The sequence below is a fragment of the Epargyreus clarus genome, unplaced genomic scaffold (assembly GCF_041222505.1).
Source record: "Epargyreus clarus isolate Ecla_fem2 unplaced genomic scaffold, WU_Ecla_fem_2.2 ptg000027l, whole genome shotgun sequence".
NCBI classification, from domain to species: domain Eukaryota; kingdom Metazoa; phylum Arthropoda; class Insecta; order Lepidoptera; family Hesperiidae; genus Epargyreus; species Epargyreus clarus.
The window spans coordinates 8522830-8545554 of record NW_027332234.1 but is presented as its reverse complement, the minus strand read 5'-3'; the positions used below and the strand labels follow the sequence as shown (position 1 = coordinate 8545554).

Below are 22725 nucleotides of genomic sequence, written 5' to 3'. Positions count from 1 at the left end.
GAGGTTCAAATCCCAGGCACGCACTTCTGATTTTCTAAAATTATGTGCGTATTAGAAATTAATTATCACTTGCTTAAAACGGTGAAGGAAATAATCGTGAGGAAACATGCATACCTGAGAGATTTATAAAAAAAAAAAACTTAAAGGTATGTGAAGTCTACCAATACGCACTTGGCCAGCGCGGTGGACTATGGCCTAATCCTTCTCATTCTGAGAGGAGACCCGTGCCCAGCAGTGGACAATAATGGGTTGATGATGATGATATAGAACAAAGGGTCTTCTAGGTGAAGCTGATTCAAATGCGTTGTCATTCATTAGGACTAAGATGGCCGCCCCTAAGTCAGTAAGTCGCTTAGATATATTATCCTACTGACTAATATATCCATGGTCAGTCGTAAGCATCGACTTGTTGTAAGAAGAGGTTACACATCAAATTAGGAAATTAGGTACGTATCGGACAGTATATTCAACATAACATACATAAACAAAATGATCAAAAACGTAGTTACATTTCTGATAACGGATAGGATTTTTCAGCTTTATTTATAACATTACAGTTTGTGAACAATCATGAAACATATTTTTATAAATCAGATTTTTAAAAATCACTATCTGATTTATGATCGTTATTTCGTATGTTATGATCCCTAAACCGATTCACCCTATTGACAGTGCCATCAATCACATGATTTAAACTTCGAATATATTTATTTGAATCGGCACTGAACAAAAACTGAATGTGTCTGGCACCACCTTAATTAATGGTTAACCATTTTTTAATTTCCCATTCAATACAAAGTTGTCTTGTCATGATACCTACTGATTATTAAAAGTGTACTATTCACAAAAAAGGTTAATGTGTAGCATTTAAAGCCACTTTACATATCAGTAGAGTCATGCATGTTAATTTTATCATCCATGAGATTGATGCAATAATAAGTGAGCATACCGATTCCAATATTAATTATTCCAATATTATTATTCAGTGGTAATGGTGAAGGAAAATATCGTGACGAAACTTGCTTACTTGAGAGATCTTAAAACATCTCAATCTTAATCTCTGAAGTTTGTGAACTCTACCAATATCCCTCCATATTGAACAGGCGTGTATCGCTGGAAAGACGAAGTGGAGAAGGATCTGTGCGACCTCCGCGTGGACGATTGGCGGGAGATGGCGCAGGACAGACCGAAATGTAGGCTTTTATTGTCGGAGGGCAAGACTCATTTTGGGTTCTCGCGCTATCCCACTAACTTGAACAGACGTTATGCAATATAATAAATATCTTATTTGCATTGGCTTATTTGCTCCATTTTGGGTCTTACTATACTTTTGCCGGTAACATATAACCATTACGTTTATCATAATCAGTATTGAGGGAACGATACTTCTCCTATAATCATAAATTGTATTGTGTAAATTTTCATAACATCATGTTATATCAGGGTTTTAACTATGTCTGGTTTATGCAATTTGAGACAGACACCTTACGTATATAATTTTATATTACATGTATAACTTTAGAAATAGAGCATTAATTGATAAATAAAAATATGTGTGGCACTCGGAGGCTGCCGCGGTAAAGCTATTGCATAGCATTTTTATCAACTTATGTAATTACAATTATATATTTATTCTATTTATGCAGTATGCAAAAAGTCATTAACCCGTCAACTGGCGTGTGCACCCCGGGGCGCACAGATCGCTACTAAAAAGTATCACCGCTGTGCCGGTCGGAGTGGGAGGTGTTAGGTTTTTTCGTTACGGAATTTCTGGATTCGGTCTCCACGCTCAAGGCCCGCGATAGAAGCTATGCAATAGCTTAAAAATAGAGACATGTTTCAAAACTTTGAAAGTTATGAGTAGTCGTATACGAGTACCATTACGGATACAAGATTAGGAAAATACTAGGAGCCCATAACTCAAAGGCGTTACGCATTCGACCAAACAATGAATTAAATTTCAAGTTCCAACTTAAAATTGTTTGTTTAATTTGATTTCTGAAGTTATTACTTGAGGGCTCTCTGCATAGGTCTTCATTGGAAGCACAAAATATCTAAATTCTTTTCTTTTTGATTACTGAAGTTACTTGAGGGCCCTCAAAAAACTGCCAGGGGCCCCACTAAACATCAGAAATACAAACTTTCGTACAGCTGTAACACATCTATCTCAAATTACAATATTTAAGGTTGTTTTGTTACGTTAAGGAAAATGGTCTACGATGTCTTCAGGTGGTGCGACTCGTGGTCACAGCGGCGCAGGACGGCGAAGTGTGTCATCTGGAAGGTGTTGGTGGAGCGGCTGCCTCGCTCGAGGGTACCCGTCATCGTGTACCCCATGTTGAAGTCGGCTTGGGTTACGTTCGTTGTTAGGTATAGCTGTAAGGACCATAGTTTTAGTAGTTGTGTAAGTGATGTTACTGTTATGAATGTATAAGTTCCACAATAGTGTGCTTGTACTAAACAGTATTACAGAGACAGAAGAAAGGAGAAGTAAAAAAGAGAACAGGAAATCAAAGTAACCAATAAAAACTACAGGTATAATATTTATATGCGTTTGATAAAATTAAGGATCGGGTGAACATGCAACAATTTTTTTACTCATTTTGCTTTTCTTTTTATAATAATATAGGAGTAGCAGACGAGCATGCAGTCTAGTGGCTACTGCCACCGGTAGACATCTGTAATCAACCCCAGATAGGATTAGATTCCAATCTAAGGTCGGTAAGCTGGAATGCGTCGAAAAAGTATGTTTCCATTCTAATAACACACGGCAGATCTTAACTCTGCTGTTGTTAGGTAGAAATATGAGTGGCGTTGGTGCCGCCAGAGTCGAACCATTGAGAGGTCTACCACCTTTTGATATAATCTTAGTCACCTTAAAGTCAGCGTCAGTGCCAAGATGCTTGAATGTGCCCACGATGTAGACCGCGTTGACGCCGCTTACCACCATGCGAGCGTGGGTGCTGTGCCTGGAAACACATAAAAAATTATTATCTCTATACAGATAAGTCACAGTGTAAATAACACTGTGGTTGGCCTGCCGTAACTTATTTAAAATGTTAAGCTACGTCGGGTGTGGCCGGGATTTGGATGGGTGACCGCTAGTGATTTTAGGTGTTCTTCCATACTTAGTGCACGTTACCGGCAGTCCCAGTAGTTATTATTGGATAGCATACTGTTTTATGACACATGCTTTCGTAGTTTGAATATATCTGATACGAATGGTCACTAGCCCCTATCTTCCTCCACCGTCCGCATTGGAGCAGCATTTTGGACTCCAGTACCCTTACCAGGAGTTTTTACGTTTGGACAAATATGACTGTTTTGGTATTTGTTTACGTATTTGTCCATACAAATTCCAATCAGCGTCACTATCGGATTGTGTCAGAACTAGGAAATCGTATGGGCCAATACGTAAATACCAAAACAGTCATATTTGTCAAAACGTAAAAACTCATGGTAAGGGTACAGACCTCCCCCAATTAAGGGGAAAAATCTATACCAAGCAGTGGAACATAAAAAGGGTTACTACAGCTATTCCCCTTATGAACCAACGCTTTTAATAAATACGGAGCTCACAATAAGATTGTGTAGATAAGCCAAAATAATTACACGCTGTCGTTTTTGTCACAAGATGCATGTGTTGCCACGCCCAGTAGCGCACTAATCCATCTCAACAAACACAGTGGTTTAATTTAAACGAGTACCTCATTAAATAACTACACGTATACTGATGTTCATTATCTATTGTATTTTAATACAGGGTCTACTTAGTATTTTATCTGAATCTGATTTTTATAAGTAACTACATAGTTACACGACTGAGTTAGAACATCTTAGAGAAATAGGCAATATTGCTTCCAGAGTCGAACCACGAAGTGAAACCAGCTTTGGAAGTGTTTGACCGAAGTGTTTCAAAAATGGTTGTAAACAAGTGAATCTTTATTCGGAGGAGGCTTGTATTCATTAACTGAATCTGCAACTGCCGTTCCATTGAACTTCAAAAGCGCAAACACCTACTAGAATCTTCTAAACTATCTTCTAAGCAAACATCTATAAGAAAGCATAAGGCTCTACAATGACCGTGTTAGGTTTAAATAGTATTTAATAAATTTAATAAATGTATATAAAAATACCATGAATTATTTCCAAAGAATACTTTCAGAAATCTGAAACCCTATACTTATCGAAAATGTTCAGAACTTACGTATCTATACAGAACCTTATATACCAACGCTTATGACTGTAATCTTTCACTTTGTGAAAAGATGGATGGGTGCGCTAATTATATACCTAGTTGTAACACATGTACTCTGTAATATGGATGACAGCCTGTGATTTATATAGCTTTGGCCCGTTAGATGGTATTAAATAGGGATTTTCCTTGAAATATTACGGGGTCATAAGACTTGTGAGAGGTCATGCGATGTGTTATTTAATTACAGGATACATTGGGATGAGAGATTAGACGGTCATAAAACCTTTCTTGAGTTTAAGGACCTTGAGGTCATGAGCATTCAGTGGGTATGATATACATATAAAAAGGTGAAATTTATGCACTCAAAAAGTTTAATTAAGTCGGTCGAGAGATTCCGGAGCTTTGCCCTTATGAACACAGGGACACAGAATAAAATGTTTTGTTTATAATAAAAATATTTATGTGTTGGTATCATTATATCAAAAATAGGTTAGATTCGAATTTTAAGAATCAGTTCAGTAGATGCGGAAATTATTATTAAATACAAACAAACAAACACCTTTATAACATTATAACAGACAAAACCGTGGCTTAAGTACGAGTATATACTCGTACTTTATCCTGCTAATGTGCTACTTTTGAGGCAGACATGAAAATCATAAATCTATCTTATTTTTCGTTTATCATTCATCTTCAAGTTATTCGCATTTCGCACTTTCTTGAGGCCCATTTATCAGGTGAGAATAGTTTAGCTCAATGTAGCACTTATGCGTTCAATGTAATGTTTAGGGGTTAAGCAAGAAATCTAGAGCAATTTTCCTAATTAAGCGACTTTTCGACTTTTCATATGACGAAAAAAAATATTCGACTTTTGGAATACAAAAATGGACTAAATTTTTCTCAATTTGAATATCATTTTCAGGCTGGATCAGAGTAAGCAACACTGATAGAGTTGCACACGGAGAGCTAATTTCTTATATGTAAAACAGATGTACCCTGCGCTAACAAATTAGGTGCACATACATGTAAATAAATAAACACACTATTAAGAATATTTTTGCTTGATGTGCTTATTAACGTTCGTGCTTATTAAGGGCTGGCCATGGCCAGACTTTTTTAAAGTATAAATTTAGAACTTAGAAGATAATTAATACCATTCATTCTTAATTCTAGCAATGCTCCTTATTATAACCACATTAAAGAAAACAATTTGAATATTTTATAGTGCAAATACTCTTTACTCAACGTGGCTAAAACATAAAATGCTTATTTGGTAACGTAACATTTTCGCGAATAAAATGATAGACGTAGGTATGTCAATACGGTGTTCTGTATTAATAAAACATACATTTTTGCGAGGCCAAATATTTTATTCTCAGGTTTCGCGTAGACATGACGTTTGGATGCTGGGCACGTAGCGCAGTTACTAGGGCGCAGATCCAACACGTGCCTAGAGCAACCCTAACGGCCGATGTAATGGCGGCAAGCCCTTTAATAGGGCGTGCGTACGGTAAGACGGTATGCTGGAACCGTACCGCAACGTATTTTATCTTTCAATGGCATTATTTTTCTTATATATTTTTTGTGCAAAAAAAAAAAACGCTTTCTACACTCACAGCCCCACACTAGGATTCCCTGTATCGTGAGTGCTATGGACACACAGAGACAAATACACAAACACCCAGACCCAGAAACAGAAATCTAAATTCATCATTTAGAAATCTGTCTGCCAGGGGATCGAACCCGGGACCCTCTGCGCGTCAGACCGGCATGGTGACCGCTCCGCCACGCGGGTCGTAAATATGAAATAAATAAATAAATATTGTTTATTACACATTGAGTTTTAGATAGTAGGGAAGGTTTACAAAATACTCAATCGAATGTGACTACTGGGTCTAGAAAAAATTATAAGCATGAGCTACTTCCATTAGGCAATAGACATGTACTGTGTATCTTAATTTAATTCACCATGTCTATAACAGCCCTCAAATACTTTATAATCAATTACTCATTAAAGTATGAGGTGAGATTTAGAAACTACTCAATTTACGCTCGGTCTTAATAACTAACAATTGATTATAATGAATCTATCAAAATTTACTACCAAAGACCAAATTACTTATATCAAAAAATATGATTTATAACGAGTTCTTATTAGTGATCGAAGTTTATAACAGGAAGACATTATCAAACGTCAAATTTGGTAGGCAAATCGTCATTAATGCCGGTTTAGTGTCTAGACAATGTTAATTACTAGCTATTTCCACCAATTAGCCAACTTTAAAATTAGCTTACGTATATTATTGCAAACTTGGTCTTAAGTGCCTAATATGCGTAATTTATTAATTCCTAACTAAAAACTCATTAAGTTATCTTAGTAACTAGCTTTATTAATACCGCTTTGATAATACTACTTTTACATTTTAATTGGCGAATAAACGAATAAATAAATAAAATGAATGTTCTTATCTGTTGCAACAAGGTACCCGCACCGAATATGTGTACACACCCTTAGACCGGAACATCTCTCGCCGAGTCCTTGCCAACTTCCCACGAACAAATTAAAAACCTTTATGCTCCCTTTTGTACTACTTTCTACCCCATAATCGTCGACTCTTAACGTTTGCGCAATTCGGGAACGAGATCCAGATGAGTGTAGGGATTAGGTACTGGGGAGGCGACAAATAACGGCAAACGTTAATGATAACTGCTATTAATGACGATTTGATAGCTCAGCGGTTAAGGTATTTTACCTTTCATTCGTGGGGTCCGAGGTTCAAATCCTAGACTTTGATTTTTCAAAGTTGTGTGTATTAGAAATTAATTATCACTTGCTTAAATCGTGAAGGAAAAAGACGAGGGGAAATCTGCACACCTGAGAGTTCTAAATACAAAGCTGAAGAGTGTGTGAAGTCCTATAGGACTTAGGTCATAACCTAAACCCTTACTTCGAAAGAAGACCCGTGCCCAGCAGCGGGACGGTAATGGATTGACGACAATGACGATTTGAAAGGTGCTAGAATCAGTATATACCAGAACTTTAGCGGCACCACTGTGGTCTATGTCTAACGTAAAACAGTTTAGCTTTTGATGAAAGAGTGTGGCTGATCTAACATGACAAGAGGGGACAATATTAGTCCTTAGCATTTGTGAGCGGCTTCAGATAGAATCCCTATATTAAATTGATTACACAATACACGTGTCCATTGGGAACAGTGACTCCTTACCATCAGGTGGACAGAAAGAAGGAATCAAAGAAACATAAGTTTGCAACTGTTATAGATTGTTCACAAGATAGAAATAGGAACGGCGGTGTTGCTATATTCTGTTAAAAAATCAGTACTCATACTGGTTAAAAATCTCTTGATATTAGCCCCATAATGACCTTATTCTAAACGTAAATGTAAAGTGAACTGAATCGCAAAAGTAGCTTAAAGTAATTTTATCTTATGTTTATTGCAGACTTAAGCGCTTAGAGAATTCGCAAGCCAGTACCTAAGCGCTTCCGTAATACAATTATACCTAAATAGAACCTAATGATCATTGCATTTAATATTATGTTAACTATTAGGGTACTAGATTTTCGAGATTCGTATATTGGGCACACATGTGGGCTAATTTTGTTACAGATTTTTTTTATAATATAGGAGTAGCAGACGCGCATGCAGTCCACCTGATGGTAAGTGGCTACTGCCGCCCATGGACATCTGTAATCCGACCCAGATAGATTTAGATATTCCTATCTGATGTCGGCCACAGATGCGCCGCTACCCCTGAGGACTTAGCTGGAACGCCTCGGAAAAGTATGTCTCCCTTACCACACCCTTCAAAACGGAACACAGCAGCGCCTAACACTGTTGTTATTAGGCAGAAATAGGTGTGGCGGTGGTGCCGCCGGAGTCGAACCAAAAAGGGTTCTACCACCTTCAAACACCACCTTTAGATTTTCGTGAAAGATGAATTGAGCAAAATGGACGTGATTTTTTTTTATTTTCATCAAAGCAAAACTCAGCAGCGCTGAACATTGGTGTTATTAGGCAGAAATAGGTTTGTTGTGGGGGTAGTGCCCCCGGAATCGAGGAACATAGAAATTTAAAGTAAACAGTAGGTACCCATAATATGAGTTTTTACTTTTTTACAAATATGACTGTTTTTGTATTTGTTTACGTATTTCCCATATATTTCCAGTAGCAGTTCTGATACAGTCCGCTAGGGGCGCTGATTGGAAATGTACGTACAAACAGTATTGACAAACAATTAAGTTAAATTTTCTTACTATTCTGAAAATATTTCGCAAAAGTGATACGAGAAATTGAAATTGGCAGTTAGCGTTAACGATTATTATTTCCGCCCGACTGTTTTGCTTAAACGACGCATATTTCATGATAACACCGAGCTTAAGATCTCTATTCTACGTGTTCAGTATTTAGAACTGGTCGAAATACTGATTATAAATAAAAGGAGTAAATTCAAAATTTAAAGGTTGACGTTTCTGTCATAACACACATTGTACGGACAGTCGGTATTCAGATTTCGTCACGGGACGTATAATATAATTTATATTTATTACGGGGGTCCTGGGGACCTATTTGGAAGTCGCGAGTGTGTGTGCATCACGGTCGATCGGTCGCCGAAGGGAGCACCGCACAGTTCTACGGTATTTATACATTTATTCACCTACATTATTGTTTCTAGCGCACAAGGGTTCCAAATTATATTTCGGATTAGAAACTAGCGACCTAAAACTCTACATTTTGGTCCTTCGAGCCGGATTCGGGTTTCCGTGCTCGCAAGTATATTCTTGTGTGTTGGTGAACAGTAGTGTAGACATCGGCACACGTCCACGTCGTTTGTAAATACTTTGCCGGATTATAAGTATTTACAGCGGCTGGACAACATCAAAAAACGGGTGTACTCTACAATTATTACGTAGGGATACACGTATTTTTTCGGTTACTATTTTATTTATGTACATCGGGTACTACAAGAAACGTCAACGGTATTAGGCGGTTTTTTCGGATTATTATTAGTGTTTCGGTCGGGCTTGTGTTGAGCATTCTTCTGTTTCGGGTTGTGTCGGTTGAAGGTGGTAGAACTCTACGTGGTTCGACTCCGGCAGCACCACCGCCACATCTATTTCTGCCATTACAGCAGTGTTTGGAGCTGCTGTATTTTGGTTTGAAAAAGGTGTGGTAAGGGAGATATACTTAATCGAGGCGTTCCAACTTAGTCCTCAAGAGTAACAGCGCACGTGTGGTCATTTACACCAGGTGGAGGTGGACTGCATGGTCGTTGTCTACTCTATTATTTCGGTCGGTTTTATTTCGGTTTGGAAATTATTATTGCGGATTATAATTTACATTCGGTAATATTTTGTGTTTTCATATTTGTCAAGTCGGTTGACATATAATTTTGTGACAGCGTTCTATCGGTTTAAATTTAATTTAATTTTTTCTTATTTAATTTTTTTGAAATGGCTCCTAAATCTAAACAAAGGTTGAATAAATTAAAATACGATTTAGCAATTCATAATTTGGATTCTATTTACGATCTTTCTCAGCGGGAACCTAAATCTGAAATAGATAAAAATAATTTTAAAATACGGTATCATGATTTGGATCGTAATTATGAAGAATTTACGTCGATGTTTTTGGAGCTGCAATCGGAATTGGACGAAGGCTCTGATGTGGATTATTCGGACGATTTTAAAAAATATAATGGAATATATTATGATATCAAGAGGAAGTTTTTAGAAATATCATCTTCGGAGACTGAACATGGTTCGGAGTTCAGGTCAATGGATGATGGTGACAAGCGGAAGCGGGTGGTTTTAACACGGATACAGATTCCTACATTTTCGGGAAAAATAGAAGAGTTTGTTTCATTTATGGATTTATTTAATTCTTTGATATGTGAAGATAATGCTTTATCTGATTCGGAGAAAATGTATTACTTATTAGGTTCATTGGCTGGAGAACCAAAGGTTTTATTGCAACACTTATCTATTTCGGGAGATAATTTTTCGGTTGCTATGGATCTATTAAACAATAGATATAATAATAAAAGATTGTTAGCAGATAAACTATTTTATAATTTGTTTTATATTTCACATGTCACCAAACATTTAAGTTCTATTAAATTATTTTTAAATACATTATTAGAAAATACGAAAGCGCTAGAAAAGATGAATTTTCCGGTTGATCAGTGGACTCATTTATTGTTTTATATTAATTTTCAAAAATTAGATAATAGTCTAAAAAAAGGTTTTGAAGAACGGTTTACAGGAAAGGAGTTTCCGGAATTTAAGGATTTAATAAGGTTTTTGGAAAATGAACTTAGGATTTTAGAGTCAAGTGGTGATTCACATCGGGCATATGGCACTACTAAAACTCATGCGGCACTTAAGGAAAGTAGGCAGGTAGGCTGCAAATGTTGTAAAAAGGGAATACATCATCTTTCCAAATGTAATAAATTTTTATCTTTAAGGGTGGGTCTTAGGAAAGACTTTATTAAAGAAAATAAACTATGTTTTAGATGTTTTAACTCTCATAAGATAGCGGACTGTCAATCTTCATGGGTTTGCTTTAAGTGTAAGTCACCTAAGCATCAACATCTTATTCACATGGATTTACCTCACTACCAGACAGCATCGAGCAGTGCAAGGTCGGCGGCGACACCTACTGTGACCGGTAACAGTAGGGCACATGCCTCTAATGTTGTCGCGGATAGGGTGGAGGATAATCCATGTACTGCATTTGTTAGCGGATCTAACAAGGCAAATATTACGGTTTCGAATCAAGGTGGTGCTTCGTTGACTTCTAACATGATTGAAGGTAACATGTTTAATCGTACGGTTCTTTTGTCTACGGCCATGGTACATATTAAGGATGCACATGGGCAATATCAAGAAGCGCGTGCGTTATTGGATAACGGTAGTCAAGGTAGTTTTATTTCGGAGAGTTGTGCTAATAGATTAGGTTTAAGGCGGTTTAAAACAAATGCTTCTACAGTCACGGGACTGAGTGGCATACCAGTGGATAGTGGTAGAAATGGGGTTAATTTAACGATTCGACCGCGGTTTTCACGTCGACCGTTATTGGTATCTACCGCTACTATTTTAAATAAAATAACTAATCAGTTGCCTAGTTTCAATTTACCTCAAGAGATTTGTAGTCATTACAAAGGACTACCTCTTGCGGATGAATATTTTTACCTTAGTCGGGAGGTTGATATTTTAATTGGTGCGGATTTATTAGGAGAGGTTATGCTCGGGGATATTGTTAAAATAAATAATAATTTGCCTCACGCTATACAAACTATTTTTGGTTATGTATTGTCCGGGCATTTTTCATACGCGGTAAATAATCATAAAGGTGCCCAGAATATTAATGTTTGCCAAACATTCACAAACGTTAAATCGGATAATTTTGTACATAAGGTTAGGGTCACTAACGACAATCCTAGTGCCATTGCGGATTGGAGACATTTAGATCATAAAATTAGTCATCAACGGGATGATACACGGCGATATGCGGTAGGTTCGCCATATTTGACAGATACGTTTACGGTAAATAGTTATTTTTCATCGGTGAGAAAACGGTTCTCTATCATGGATAAACGACGTACGGTAAATAAATTTCGGAAAAAGATATTAATTTGATTTAGCGGTTTTATGGTTTTATTGTAGATATATGTTTTATATGGTTAATTAATTCAATTTTTTTTTATTGGTAAAGGTCTATTATTTTCGTTGTAGGATATTTTGTTTTTTGGTCAAATGGATTGACACATTTAATGGTTTCATTACCTACGGATAGGGTGAATGCCACCGGGGTATTTCATATTTCAAACGGATTTTGCTTTTCTTTATTTTAAAGATTTTCTTTTATTATTGGGGTTTCGCGGTTAAGGAATCCTAAAGCCTTATGGTGTATATCTTTTTGAGTTTTTCTTTGTTCTTGTGCAAAGGTTGTACAATGAACATTAAGTGTCAACGATTTGACGAAGGAAGCCTTTCTTGTAGCATTAACTACATTTACTTCTCGGCGGAGTCTTTCACATGTCATTCGGTTCGACTGTGGGACAATTTATACAGCTGAAAGAAAACAATAGATTGAAGAGATGTTAATTGGCGCAAGCTCTTTATCAAAGATTTCGGAGAAGACTGAGTAGTATATATCTTCACTTGCTTCAAACTAGAAGTAAAAGGACTTAACCTGGAGGATCACCTAAAATCGGAGATTTAGTTTTATTAAAAGAAGAAAACTTGCCTTCTTTAAAATGGAAATTAGGTCGGATCTTGGATTTACTGCCTGAGAAAGATTGTATTATACGGATAAACTGAAAACAACATCGGTTATATTTATTCGGCCTATGGTTAAGTTTTGTAGGCTGCCTTCGGAATAGGGTTTGTCACAAACTTGTTTGTGTTAATTTATGTTTATTATATGTTCGGTGTAAGCTTTTATTTTTTGGATTTTGGTTGATAAAGGCTTGGCCTTTCTCGGGCGGGGGTATGTTCAGTATTTAGAACTGGTCGAAATACTGATTATAAATAAAAGGAGTAAATTCAAAATTTAAAGGTTGACGTTTCTGTCATAACACACATTGTACGGACAGTCGGTATTCAGATTTCGTCACGGGACGTATAATATAATTTATATTTATTACGGGGGTCCTGGGGACCTATTTGGAAGTCGCGAGTGTGTGTGCATCACGGTCGATCGGTCGCCGAAGGGAGCACCGCACAGTTCTACGGTATTTATACATTTATTCACCTACATTATTGTTTCTAGCGCACAAGGGTTCCAAATTATATTTCGGATTAGAAACCAGCGACCTAAAACTCTACACTACGTATTCTTTTTAGTTAGTGATTCTAATGTCACCCACTACTTCTGGTTTTGTTTTAAGTAAGTAGGGATTTATAAGCTTTTGCTTTGGATGCTTAACAAGATATTTAATTAAAATGTAGGCTGATTTAACCTTTTCCTCTTTTGAAGACGATTTCAAATCACGCTTCAGTTGTCACAGCGATATAAACGTATGTCACTTGACGCTAGCGTGTGAACCGGTCTACCTGTGAGCGGTAATGGGCTACAGAATTTGCAGTACTTGACCCGCTTGATGCCGCGCACATGACAACTAACGAGCTCGTAATGAGCGGCACTATTTCACCCGAGAGCGGCAGTACACGTGAGGTATTACTAACCTAAACTGAGCTTCAGTATAATTCGTCCGTATCTTCACTGCCTCATTATCATCCTATCATAATGTGAAATTCGTTCAAATTTTCTTCTGCCTTTGAACTATCTTTCATGACAACTGTAGTTGATATTTTGAAATAAATGCCATCACAACTGGTTCTCTTATTTAATCAATCTATAATTTAACGAAATATTGAACTAATTAAATTATAATTATCTGTCGTTGACGATATACGACAATTTTTAAGAACTTTTAAGAAGTGTATTACTACAAATGTTATCTAGATACATTTTGTAGCAATGTTAATTATGTACATACCGTCAATATTTAAAAGCATCAAAACTCGTGACATACTTTCATCAAGGATACGTAGGGCCTTTATAAACTTTTACTTTGGATACGTAACAAGATATCTAATTAAAATGTAGGGTGATTTAACATTTTCCTCTTTTGATGCCGATTTCTAAACGTATGTCATTTGAAGCTAGCGTGTTGAACCGGTCTACCTGTGAGCGGTAATGGGCTACAGAATTTGCAGTACTTGACCCGCTTGATGCCGCGCATATGACAACTAACGAGCTCGTAATGAGAGGCACTATTTCACCCGAGAGCGGCAGTACACGTGAGGTATTAGTGAGCTTCAACCTTATTCGTTCGTATCTTCACTGCCTCATTATCATCCTAAACGGGAGTTTCGTTCTAATTTTGCTTCAAGATATTAACATTAACTAATTTATTGAAAGTGTTACTTAATGTTTTAATTTTTTATACTTAGGCGTTTCATTTACTAAGAAACAGGGATACTATCATTGCTTGTATAGATCTTACTTGATCTACAAAGTTAGGATACGTGGAGTTTGATAAATGAGATTAGTGGCTAAATTTCACGTGCGTTTCTGTACTTCCGAGAGCACGTTTATTCTTTGGATTCGGTTATTATTGGATAAGGGTAGTTTGAATTTGTCAAAGGGCTTACCGTTTACATACTTTTTTAATGTAATATTTCACATACCTATACAATTGTACTTAAAATAACAATCGTTTACAGATCTTGAATATTCTTCCGATATAAGAGATAAAAAACTAAATAGAATATTCATAGTACAGTTGTTGTACCTAATAAATACTATTCCATTCTCGTTAAGCCCTCAGCGTCCGCCATCTTTATTTACGGCACGTTCGCACCGTCGTGAGGTGGCGCTGCGATTGCGCGATAGTGGCGCCCCCAGCCACCGCGGTCATTTGTCAAACGACGGTTTAGCACTCACCTGTACCGCGCGGTTAATTGCAAAAAGCACGTTAATGTTCAACAAACATGATATAGTGCTTCCTTGCGGCCACGTAAACATTTAATTTTGCAGCAAATTTATTGTGGGTCTTAAAGGAAATCGCGGCGGAAATTAAGACATTCATATTTTGCTCAGCATACGTATTATGTTGGTTCTGTGGTTTTGTTTTTTAGTCATTAGTAAAAGATAGGTAGCTCTATAATGTCGGTTTTGTACAACTATTATCGTATGTTTACATAATGACCTGTACGTTTGTACGAATGTTTACGTTTTTATAAAAATGACTGTTTTGGTATTTGTTTACATATTTGCCCATACATTTCCAAGCAGCGCCCCTAGCGGATTGTATCAAAAATGGTTGGAAATATATGGGAAATACGTATACAAAAACCAAGCTGTCATTTTTGACTAAACGTAAAAACTCATACCTAGGATACTGTTTAGAATTTCTTTATGTCATTTTGTTGATTAGCACCTTAAAACATAAATTAACAGCTTTTTGTAAGTAATGCAGTGAAATTTAGAGTTGCAAACTTGCAAGTAAGTGTACCAGAGTAAAGAACTTTCTGCGAAGTTAGAAACTTATTTTGCAGGGGCTGTTTGTATCACTTGTTTTTGTCTGTTCACTGGTAGGGGACGTTTCAGCATCATTGAGTAAAGATAAGTAGACGAAGATTGACAGAGTATAGACGCAAGTAAATTGAATCTTAATGCAAATAAGCAATGTCTGACAATTAAGACTACACGTATGAATATTTTGTATCATTATAAGGTAATTTTATCGCGAGTCAATTATTATGCACTTAAAAATAAACAATGTTCGTTTTGTTTGTTTGTTTCATACATTGCAACGAGTTCACATTTCTATTTTATTTATTTATGAAGAGACTATTAGATTACATCGTCATTAGGTAAAAACATAATTAATTACCTTCGAGTGCCGGCAACTTCGACAACTTTGCAGCGCGACCGTCGCCACCAACACGGCTGCAGTGTCCAGTAGGATGAGGAGGCACTCCTCGCCCAACCTTCCTCCGGGAATAGTAGCACCTATGACAAGACAAAAAGGAAAATATAAGATAACCGTTTCCTGACATTTCCTGTTTTGAAAATCAGTCTAACGATCCTAGATTTATTTCTAGATTACTTCCATAGTACAAAAAGATAGACTTTATTTTTTTCTAATGTCAGTAAGACTAACAATAATGTATTAATCCGCAGAAATTTGCTACAAGCTATCTCTAATTATGGAAAAAATATTAATCATCACTACAATTAAATAATTCACTCCAAAGCATCAGTGACTACTTAATTTATCAGACGGATTACACTTTTTCAGCATTTGAAAATATTATTTCAATGCGAATTTGTAAGAATGCAGTATTTTTAAAGTCATTTCCATATCCAAGCAATGAACCGTAAACCAAATCAAGCCAAAACATTGTAAGTAGAAAAATACTGCAAGCGATTCCCCGCGAAGTCCCCAATTTCTTTCATTGTTATCTCGGGAACAAAATTTAAAGCAATATTAAGGCAAGCCATCTTCAATTGGACCCCGGAGCGAGACTTCATGAAACATTGAGTACGAATTTGCTAAATTAGAAAACTTCACAAGCCTTTCGACGGCGGGTTGAAAAATAGCTTTTTGACTAAAACTAATATTGCCAGCCAGCAAAACAGCGGAGTTGTAACGAAGTTGTTTCGTACGCCCGAGTTTACAACCGCGGGCGATGGGAGCCGGGCCGTTCCGTCTGCGTACTTCCCCGCCAGTGTTGCCAAGTGAAAATATTGAGAAGTTTTTAGGGAAATTTCTGAACCTTAAAATTAAGTTTGGATTTATAATTTAAATTTAAAAGCTAACGAATAGCTGAAATTTCTAGATTTTTAACAACAGTAACAAAAACGTCGTCAACATTTTATCGCTCAAAGATGAAATACTTTAGAGATGATTTTATTTTAGGTAATGATGGATTCCGTAAGGACCTTCTTTCAGACGATGAGTTGCCGCGTGGATCCTCCGCCCTCCACATTTCGGTTTTAGGTATTCCTATGACAACAGAAAGCATCTTTTTTAATATCAGAAAGTCGGTTTATGGACTTGGCAATACTTGCTGTGGATCAGGCTACGTCAGCGGTAACGTAAACGGAAGCATATTGGCTGGTGAGCACGCCCGATTGGCTTCCGACATTCCAGTCTCATTTTCTCTCCGCGACGCTTTTTTTCTCTAAAGAGTTTTCCTTTCGACAATATTGCGTCAGGGAGCTTCGTTGGGAAATCGCTTTCACGTCGAGTGAGCACACTAATGATCGGGTTCCGGACTCCGGTGGACGTCTCGTACCGGGACAATGATCAGACGCGCCGACCCGTCACCGACCCTTTGACGATTCTAACTATTGTTTAATGGATTTAAAAGCGTTTCGTTGTTTCAAAATTTAAAATGCCAAATGGTAATGGAAACTTTTAGCGACGTCGAGCTATAAACAAGGAATACTAATTCATATTTCATTTAGATACATACTTTGTATGTAAATGTTTTATTTTATTTTTCAAAAATATATACAGCTTTGTTCTTCTAATTTTTTATGTACTCAGCTTTGTAAATTAGTGGTAACTTAATTTAGTGGTAGCTTAATTTAAAGTAATATTTCTTTAAAATCCGTAAATTAATTTTAGACGAAAAATGTATTTTTTACTTGTGTAGGAATAATTTATGTTAAAATAGAATCATAAACTGGGCAGAATTTTAAAAGTTGGAATTTTTATATATAGAAGTGTATGTGTGAAGCCCTGAACTGGAATGCCTCAAAAAAGTTTGTCTTCCTTACCACACCTTCAAACCAGAATTGAAGCGCTTAACGCTACTAGGCAGAAATAACTGTGGCGGCGGTGTAGCTGCAGACGAACCACAGAAGTTTATACCACCTTTATTAAAATTAGTTTTATTTAGTTTTTTAAAGGGTTGCATTTTTAGAAATCCTACAATAGTTCATTTACGTTATAAATAATTACTGTGTATTACTGTGTTATAAATTTCATTATATTTTTATAGCTTCCTCAATCTTAAACTATGCATTGTATGTCAGTCAATGCAAGGGTTATTAAATGCAATAATCATCAACCCATTACCGTCCCACTGCTGGGCACGGATCTCCTCTCATAATGAGAAGGATTAGGCCATAGTCCACCGCGCCGGCCAAGTGCGTATTGGTATTAAGTGCAAACGACATATAAAAAGTTCACATGCGAGGTCCATACCTATCCAATATTCATCGATATTCATTGAGAGCAGACAAAACCTCTACAACGGCTTTTAATATTCAATGACCCTCTTGGTCGGTGCTCGATTCACTCGCCTTGCCGTGAGTGATGGCTCGTCACGTCACTCAGAATCGAGTCGATTGAGTGTCGTCGCCCTATTACAGGGCATCCTTGCAAACTCGCGTTGCTATTAATTGCTCCCGAATTGGACGCCATTCCATCACAATTCTGCTTCGCCCCAGTCGTCACGATCCATCCCGATTGATGATTTTTAATTTTCATAACGTTACAGTCAGCAACAGATACAACACATAGTTTTGACTGTAAGAATGAGCGCTTAAAGACGTTTATTTAAAAAAGTACAATTAAATTTATAAATGATATCTATGTATACATTTTCCATCAATCCACTAATGTGGATCCACTGTTCTAATAAATAGCATCGAAGAGTATTCTTTACACTTCCCCCATTTATGGAGAGGGATACTTTTAGAATTTTTAGATATAAATTCAGGATATTTTTTGAACGACATAAAAAATACATATGCAAAGTTCGTACTATCTCATATTAATCGATATTCATTGGGAGCAGACAAAACCTCTACAACGGCTTTTAACATTCAATGGCCCTCTTGGTCGGTGCTCGCCTTGCCGTGACTCGTCATGTCACTCAGAATCGAGTCGATTGAGTGTCGTCGCCCAATTACAGGGCATCCTTGCAACCACGCGTTGCTATTAATTGCTCCCGAATTGGACGTCATTCCATCGCTATTCTGCTTCGCCCTGGTCGTCACGATCCATCACGATTGATGATTTTTAATTTTCATAACATTACAGTCAGCAACAGATACAACACATGGTTTTGATTGTAAGAATGAGCGCTTAAAGGCGATTATTTTAAAAGTACAGTTAAATTTGTAAATGACATCTATCTAGAAATTTTCCATCAATCTACATTAGAGCAGCATCGTAGTGTATTCCCTACTCTTCCCCCATTTGTGGCGAGGGATACATTATTTTTTTTTTTTAATTTAATTTAGGATATTTTACGAACGACATATAAAAAATACATATGCAAGATTCGTACTTATCTCGTATTCATCGATATTCATTGGGAGCAGACAAAACCTCTACAACGGCTTTTAATATTCAATGGCCCTCTTGGTCGGTGCTCGATTCACTCGCCTTGTTGTGAGTGATGGCTCGTCACGTCACTCAGAATCGAGTCGATTGAGTGTTGTCGCCCAATTACAGCATCCTCGCAAACACGTGTCTCTATTAATTGCTTCGGAATTGGCCGTCATTCCATCATATCTACTTCGTCCTACATGTGATTGATTTTCTTTCATAACGCCATAGTCAGTGACATTTTAAATTGGCAGTTAATTGGCAGTTTTTAAGAGCTGAAATTAACATTTTTGTTGTAAGAATTGTTGATCGTATTCTTAAAATGAAAACATGACTTTTATTATGAGAATGACTTCTGAACTGAGAAAAGAAATTTAAATCTGCATTGATTGAAAAGCTGCGGGTGGTTGGTTGGTAAACTTTAATCACCAAAAGATTAAAATACGTACAGTTAAAATTCAGATGTTCAACATAATCCATCTGCCATTCCATATTGGACGAGTTCAAACTCTTCCTCAATCGTAACCCTGCGTCGGTAGAGTCGTGTTTAGAAGTCGGATATTAAAAATCTTACAGACATGTGGACTTTAAAAAGGTTACAAACTTATTGTGTTTCATAGGCACAAGTGAATACATACCTAACAAGTATTACGTTAGCATGACACGTTTTAAAATAAAAATTTAGTTTTATTCGGAAAATTAAAAAAATCGGTGCCTTTGCAAACAAGCGTCACAATTAATTGCCTCCAAATTGGACGCCATTCAACCACACTTCAGCTTTGCTGTGGCCATGATTGAAATGTTTTATATTCATAACGCTATCAATGTCAGGAAATACAATGACACTGGGACCTCTGAATATATGTAAATTATTAATATGTTTTTGATTACTTATTGAAGTGTTTGAAACGCGTATTAATATGGAATATGTTATTTTATCGCCAAAAACCTTAATTGCTGTGAAATAAAAAATATCTTTATAAACGACAATGTTTAAATTCTGCATTTTTCTCAACTATTTACTACATGATTCTAAATTGTGTACTTCCAGTTCTAACTATCCCTATAACATTGTCTAGTTTATTCGTAAACGATAAAAATGGAATTTGTTTAAGATGTTTTTTCGACAATGTTTAATATTATAAATGGAAATATTTCTTAAGCGTTTAAATTATTCAAGGTGTTGATTAAAAAAAAATTATAACACTAATAATATATACTTTTGACAAATATTTAATTTAAGTATTAATTTCATTAACTCGGTATATATTCGGATTCATGTATCTGAATGATATATGAGTTAATAAAACGTGTGCAAAAGACGTATTACAACGATCAATATACGTAACAAAACATGTAAACATTTTAATACACGGTGAGTAATTACCTAACTATTAAATCTGAATCCTTTTCACTGTGAAGTGAGCGTCCGAGTCCTCCCTGCAAGTAATTTTCCATCGAAGTGAAAATAGTCACGTAGGCGCACTTCACACTGCTTCAGCGTTGGCACTGGTGCCCATTTGGTTCATTGCACTTAGCCGTATCTCTGTGCAGTTAATGTGTAGACTGTAATTTTTAGTATATATTTTTTACAGAAGTAGTAAACGTCATCAATGCTAAGTGAGTGCCTTTTCCGGATGCAATATGTTATATAAGCATAGGAATATGCTGTAATTTATCTAATTAATTATTGCATTGTTTTAGTTTTTAAGCTGTTTATCAGCTTATTATGTATCTTATGTTGTATGTATATTGTATATGTTTTCTCCTCGTAAAAACATATCCTTATGTGTGTTTATATCGCATTTCATTATAAAGTTATTTGTTTCTTTCTCCATTTTAAACGAGTAGATATGTGGGCATGTAGGAGAAGGCCGTTCTGTTGTTTATTGTGAAATATATAATTCACTGTTATGTATTGAGAACATAGTCACGTAGGCGCACTTCACACTGCTTCAACGTTGGCACTGCTGCCCATTTGGTTCATTGCACTTAGCCTATCTCTCTACAGTTAAAATGTAAAATGCAGTATATTCCTTTAAAGAACTAGTAAACGAGTTTGTGACCGGATGTTAATTGTTAAATTTATTAGTAATTTACTGTTATTTATCTAGAAAATAGTAACGTAGGCGCACTTCACACTGCTTCAAGGTTGGCACTGGTGCCTTTTGATTCATTACATCTAACCTTATCTCTATAAGTTAATTTGTAGTGTCCAAAATGAGAAACTTACAAAACGTACTCGAATGTCTAAAAAATATTTTTCCTTTTTTATCTATTATGTTACAAGCACATTTTGATTGATATAACTAACCCATTATTTAGATTTTACTATGTAATCGGAAGCTATTAACGTAGCATATTACAATTACCTTTGTGTCGTCATACTGGTTTTCATTAATAATAAGCTAGCGTCTACTAACATTCATTATGAAAGCATTTAAAGTAAAGAGTTAATGCCAATAAGTTCTTAATACAAAGTATTGTCATATAAAAGTAAATGTACTCGTACTACGTGTATAATAATAAGCAAATTCGATTTATTAGGTTCATTAATGATTTTATCTGCGTCCTGACGAGACAGTCGCAGTCGATCACGTCCCGGCTCTCGACTCTCGACACTCGACTTCGACGTGGCTCTGCTGCATTTAGCCAACCTCCTTTCGAACTGCTTAACGCTTTTGACTACTAAAGTGCAGTTATTTTGAACTCATACATAGACACGTTAATTTTACATTCAATACAACAGTACTGTTTGTTATACGACACAAATGCTTCTTATATAGAGATCTTTTCCAATCTGCCATAAAATTCAATAAGAAAGCGGTAAACATAACATAAGTATTTCCACTTAAATTCAACAAATGTAATTCGAAAATTCAGATATTTGTTTGCAAAATAATTCTCAAAGTGTATTATAATAATAAAGATGCATCGTGTATAAGATAAAGAGTTCTTTTTTGTCATTATCTCAGTGGTCAGATAAATAAATGAAACATAGTATTCACATAATCCGTATGTACAGTCAGCAAGCAAAATATCCAAGTGACTCTTCAGTTTATATCTCGAGGTTCAAAAATAATTGGATTGAGCGTGCACTACGAATATTTCGGGCGGATCATGGCCTCACATCGTCGCTTTTGAAAGGATTAAATTGCAGTTGACAGGTAAACGCGGCCGAGATGATTTAAGCTCTTGTAAACGATCCGAGCGAATATGAAAATGTAATTTTTGAGCTCAGGTCTTACACTGCTTTTAGACTTAAAAGCGCTTCAAATTGTTTAAAAACGATCAGTTATAAGCTACTTACTTATCTTGAACATTTAGTTGATTTTATAATAAAGGATGTTTTTTTAGTTTTTTAAACTATATTTATAATGTCTAGTTTATGTAATTCATTTAATTACGGATCCATAATCCATCTCTGGGCTTTTTTTTTAGAAAATAGGGCAGGATTAGATTTAGGATTTTAAGTTCTATTATAAACTGGACACCATCGTGGATTCGTACTGTATGTATGTATGACCGACCTCAGTTCGATTTTGAATATATGGAGATTGGCAGATATCTATCGGGCGAAAGCAACGACCATTTGCTAGTGCATGCTTTTTCGCTATCTTAATTTAATAAAAAATCTAATTTTA

At 36.2% G+C, this 22725-nt stretch overlaps 1 protein-coding gene across 1 annotated transcript in view; it reads right to left on the bottom strand.

The window, feature by feature from the left end:
• Positions 1-2085: 2085 nt before the first annotated feature.
• Positions 2086-22725, bottom strand: part of LOC140753789 (uncharacterized) — a 71631-nt gene continuing 50991 nt past the window's right edge. Inside the window, exons 2-4 of the mRNA XM_073088572.1 lie at positions 15626-15744; positions 2876-2969; positions 2086-2376 (exon numbers count right to left, since the gene is read on the bottom strand). Of these exons, the coding sequence (XP_072944673.1) occupies positions 2215-2376; positions 2876-2969; positions 15626-15744 (375 nt within the window). The 3' untranslated portion in view covers positions 2086-2214. The remainder of the gene's footprint in view (positions 2377-2875; positions 2970-15625; positions 15745-22725) is intronic.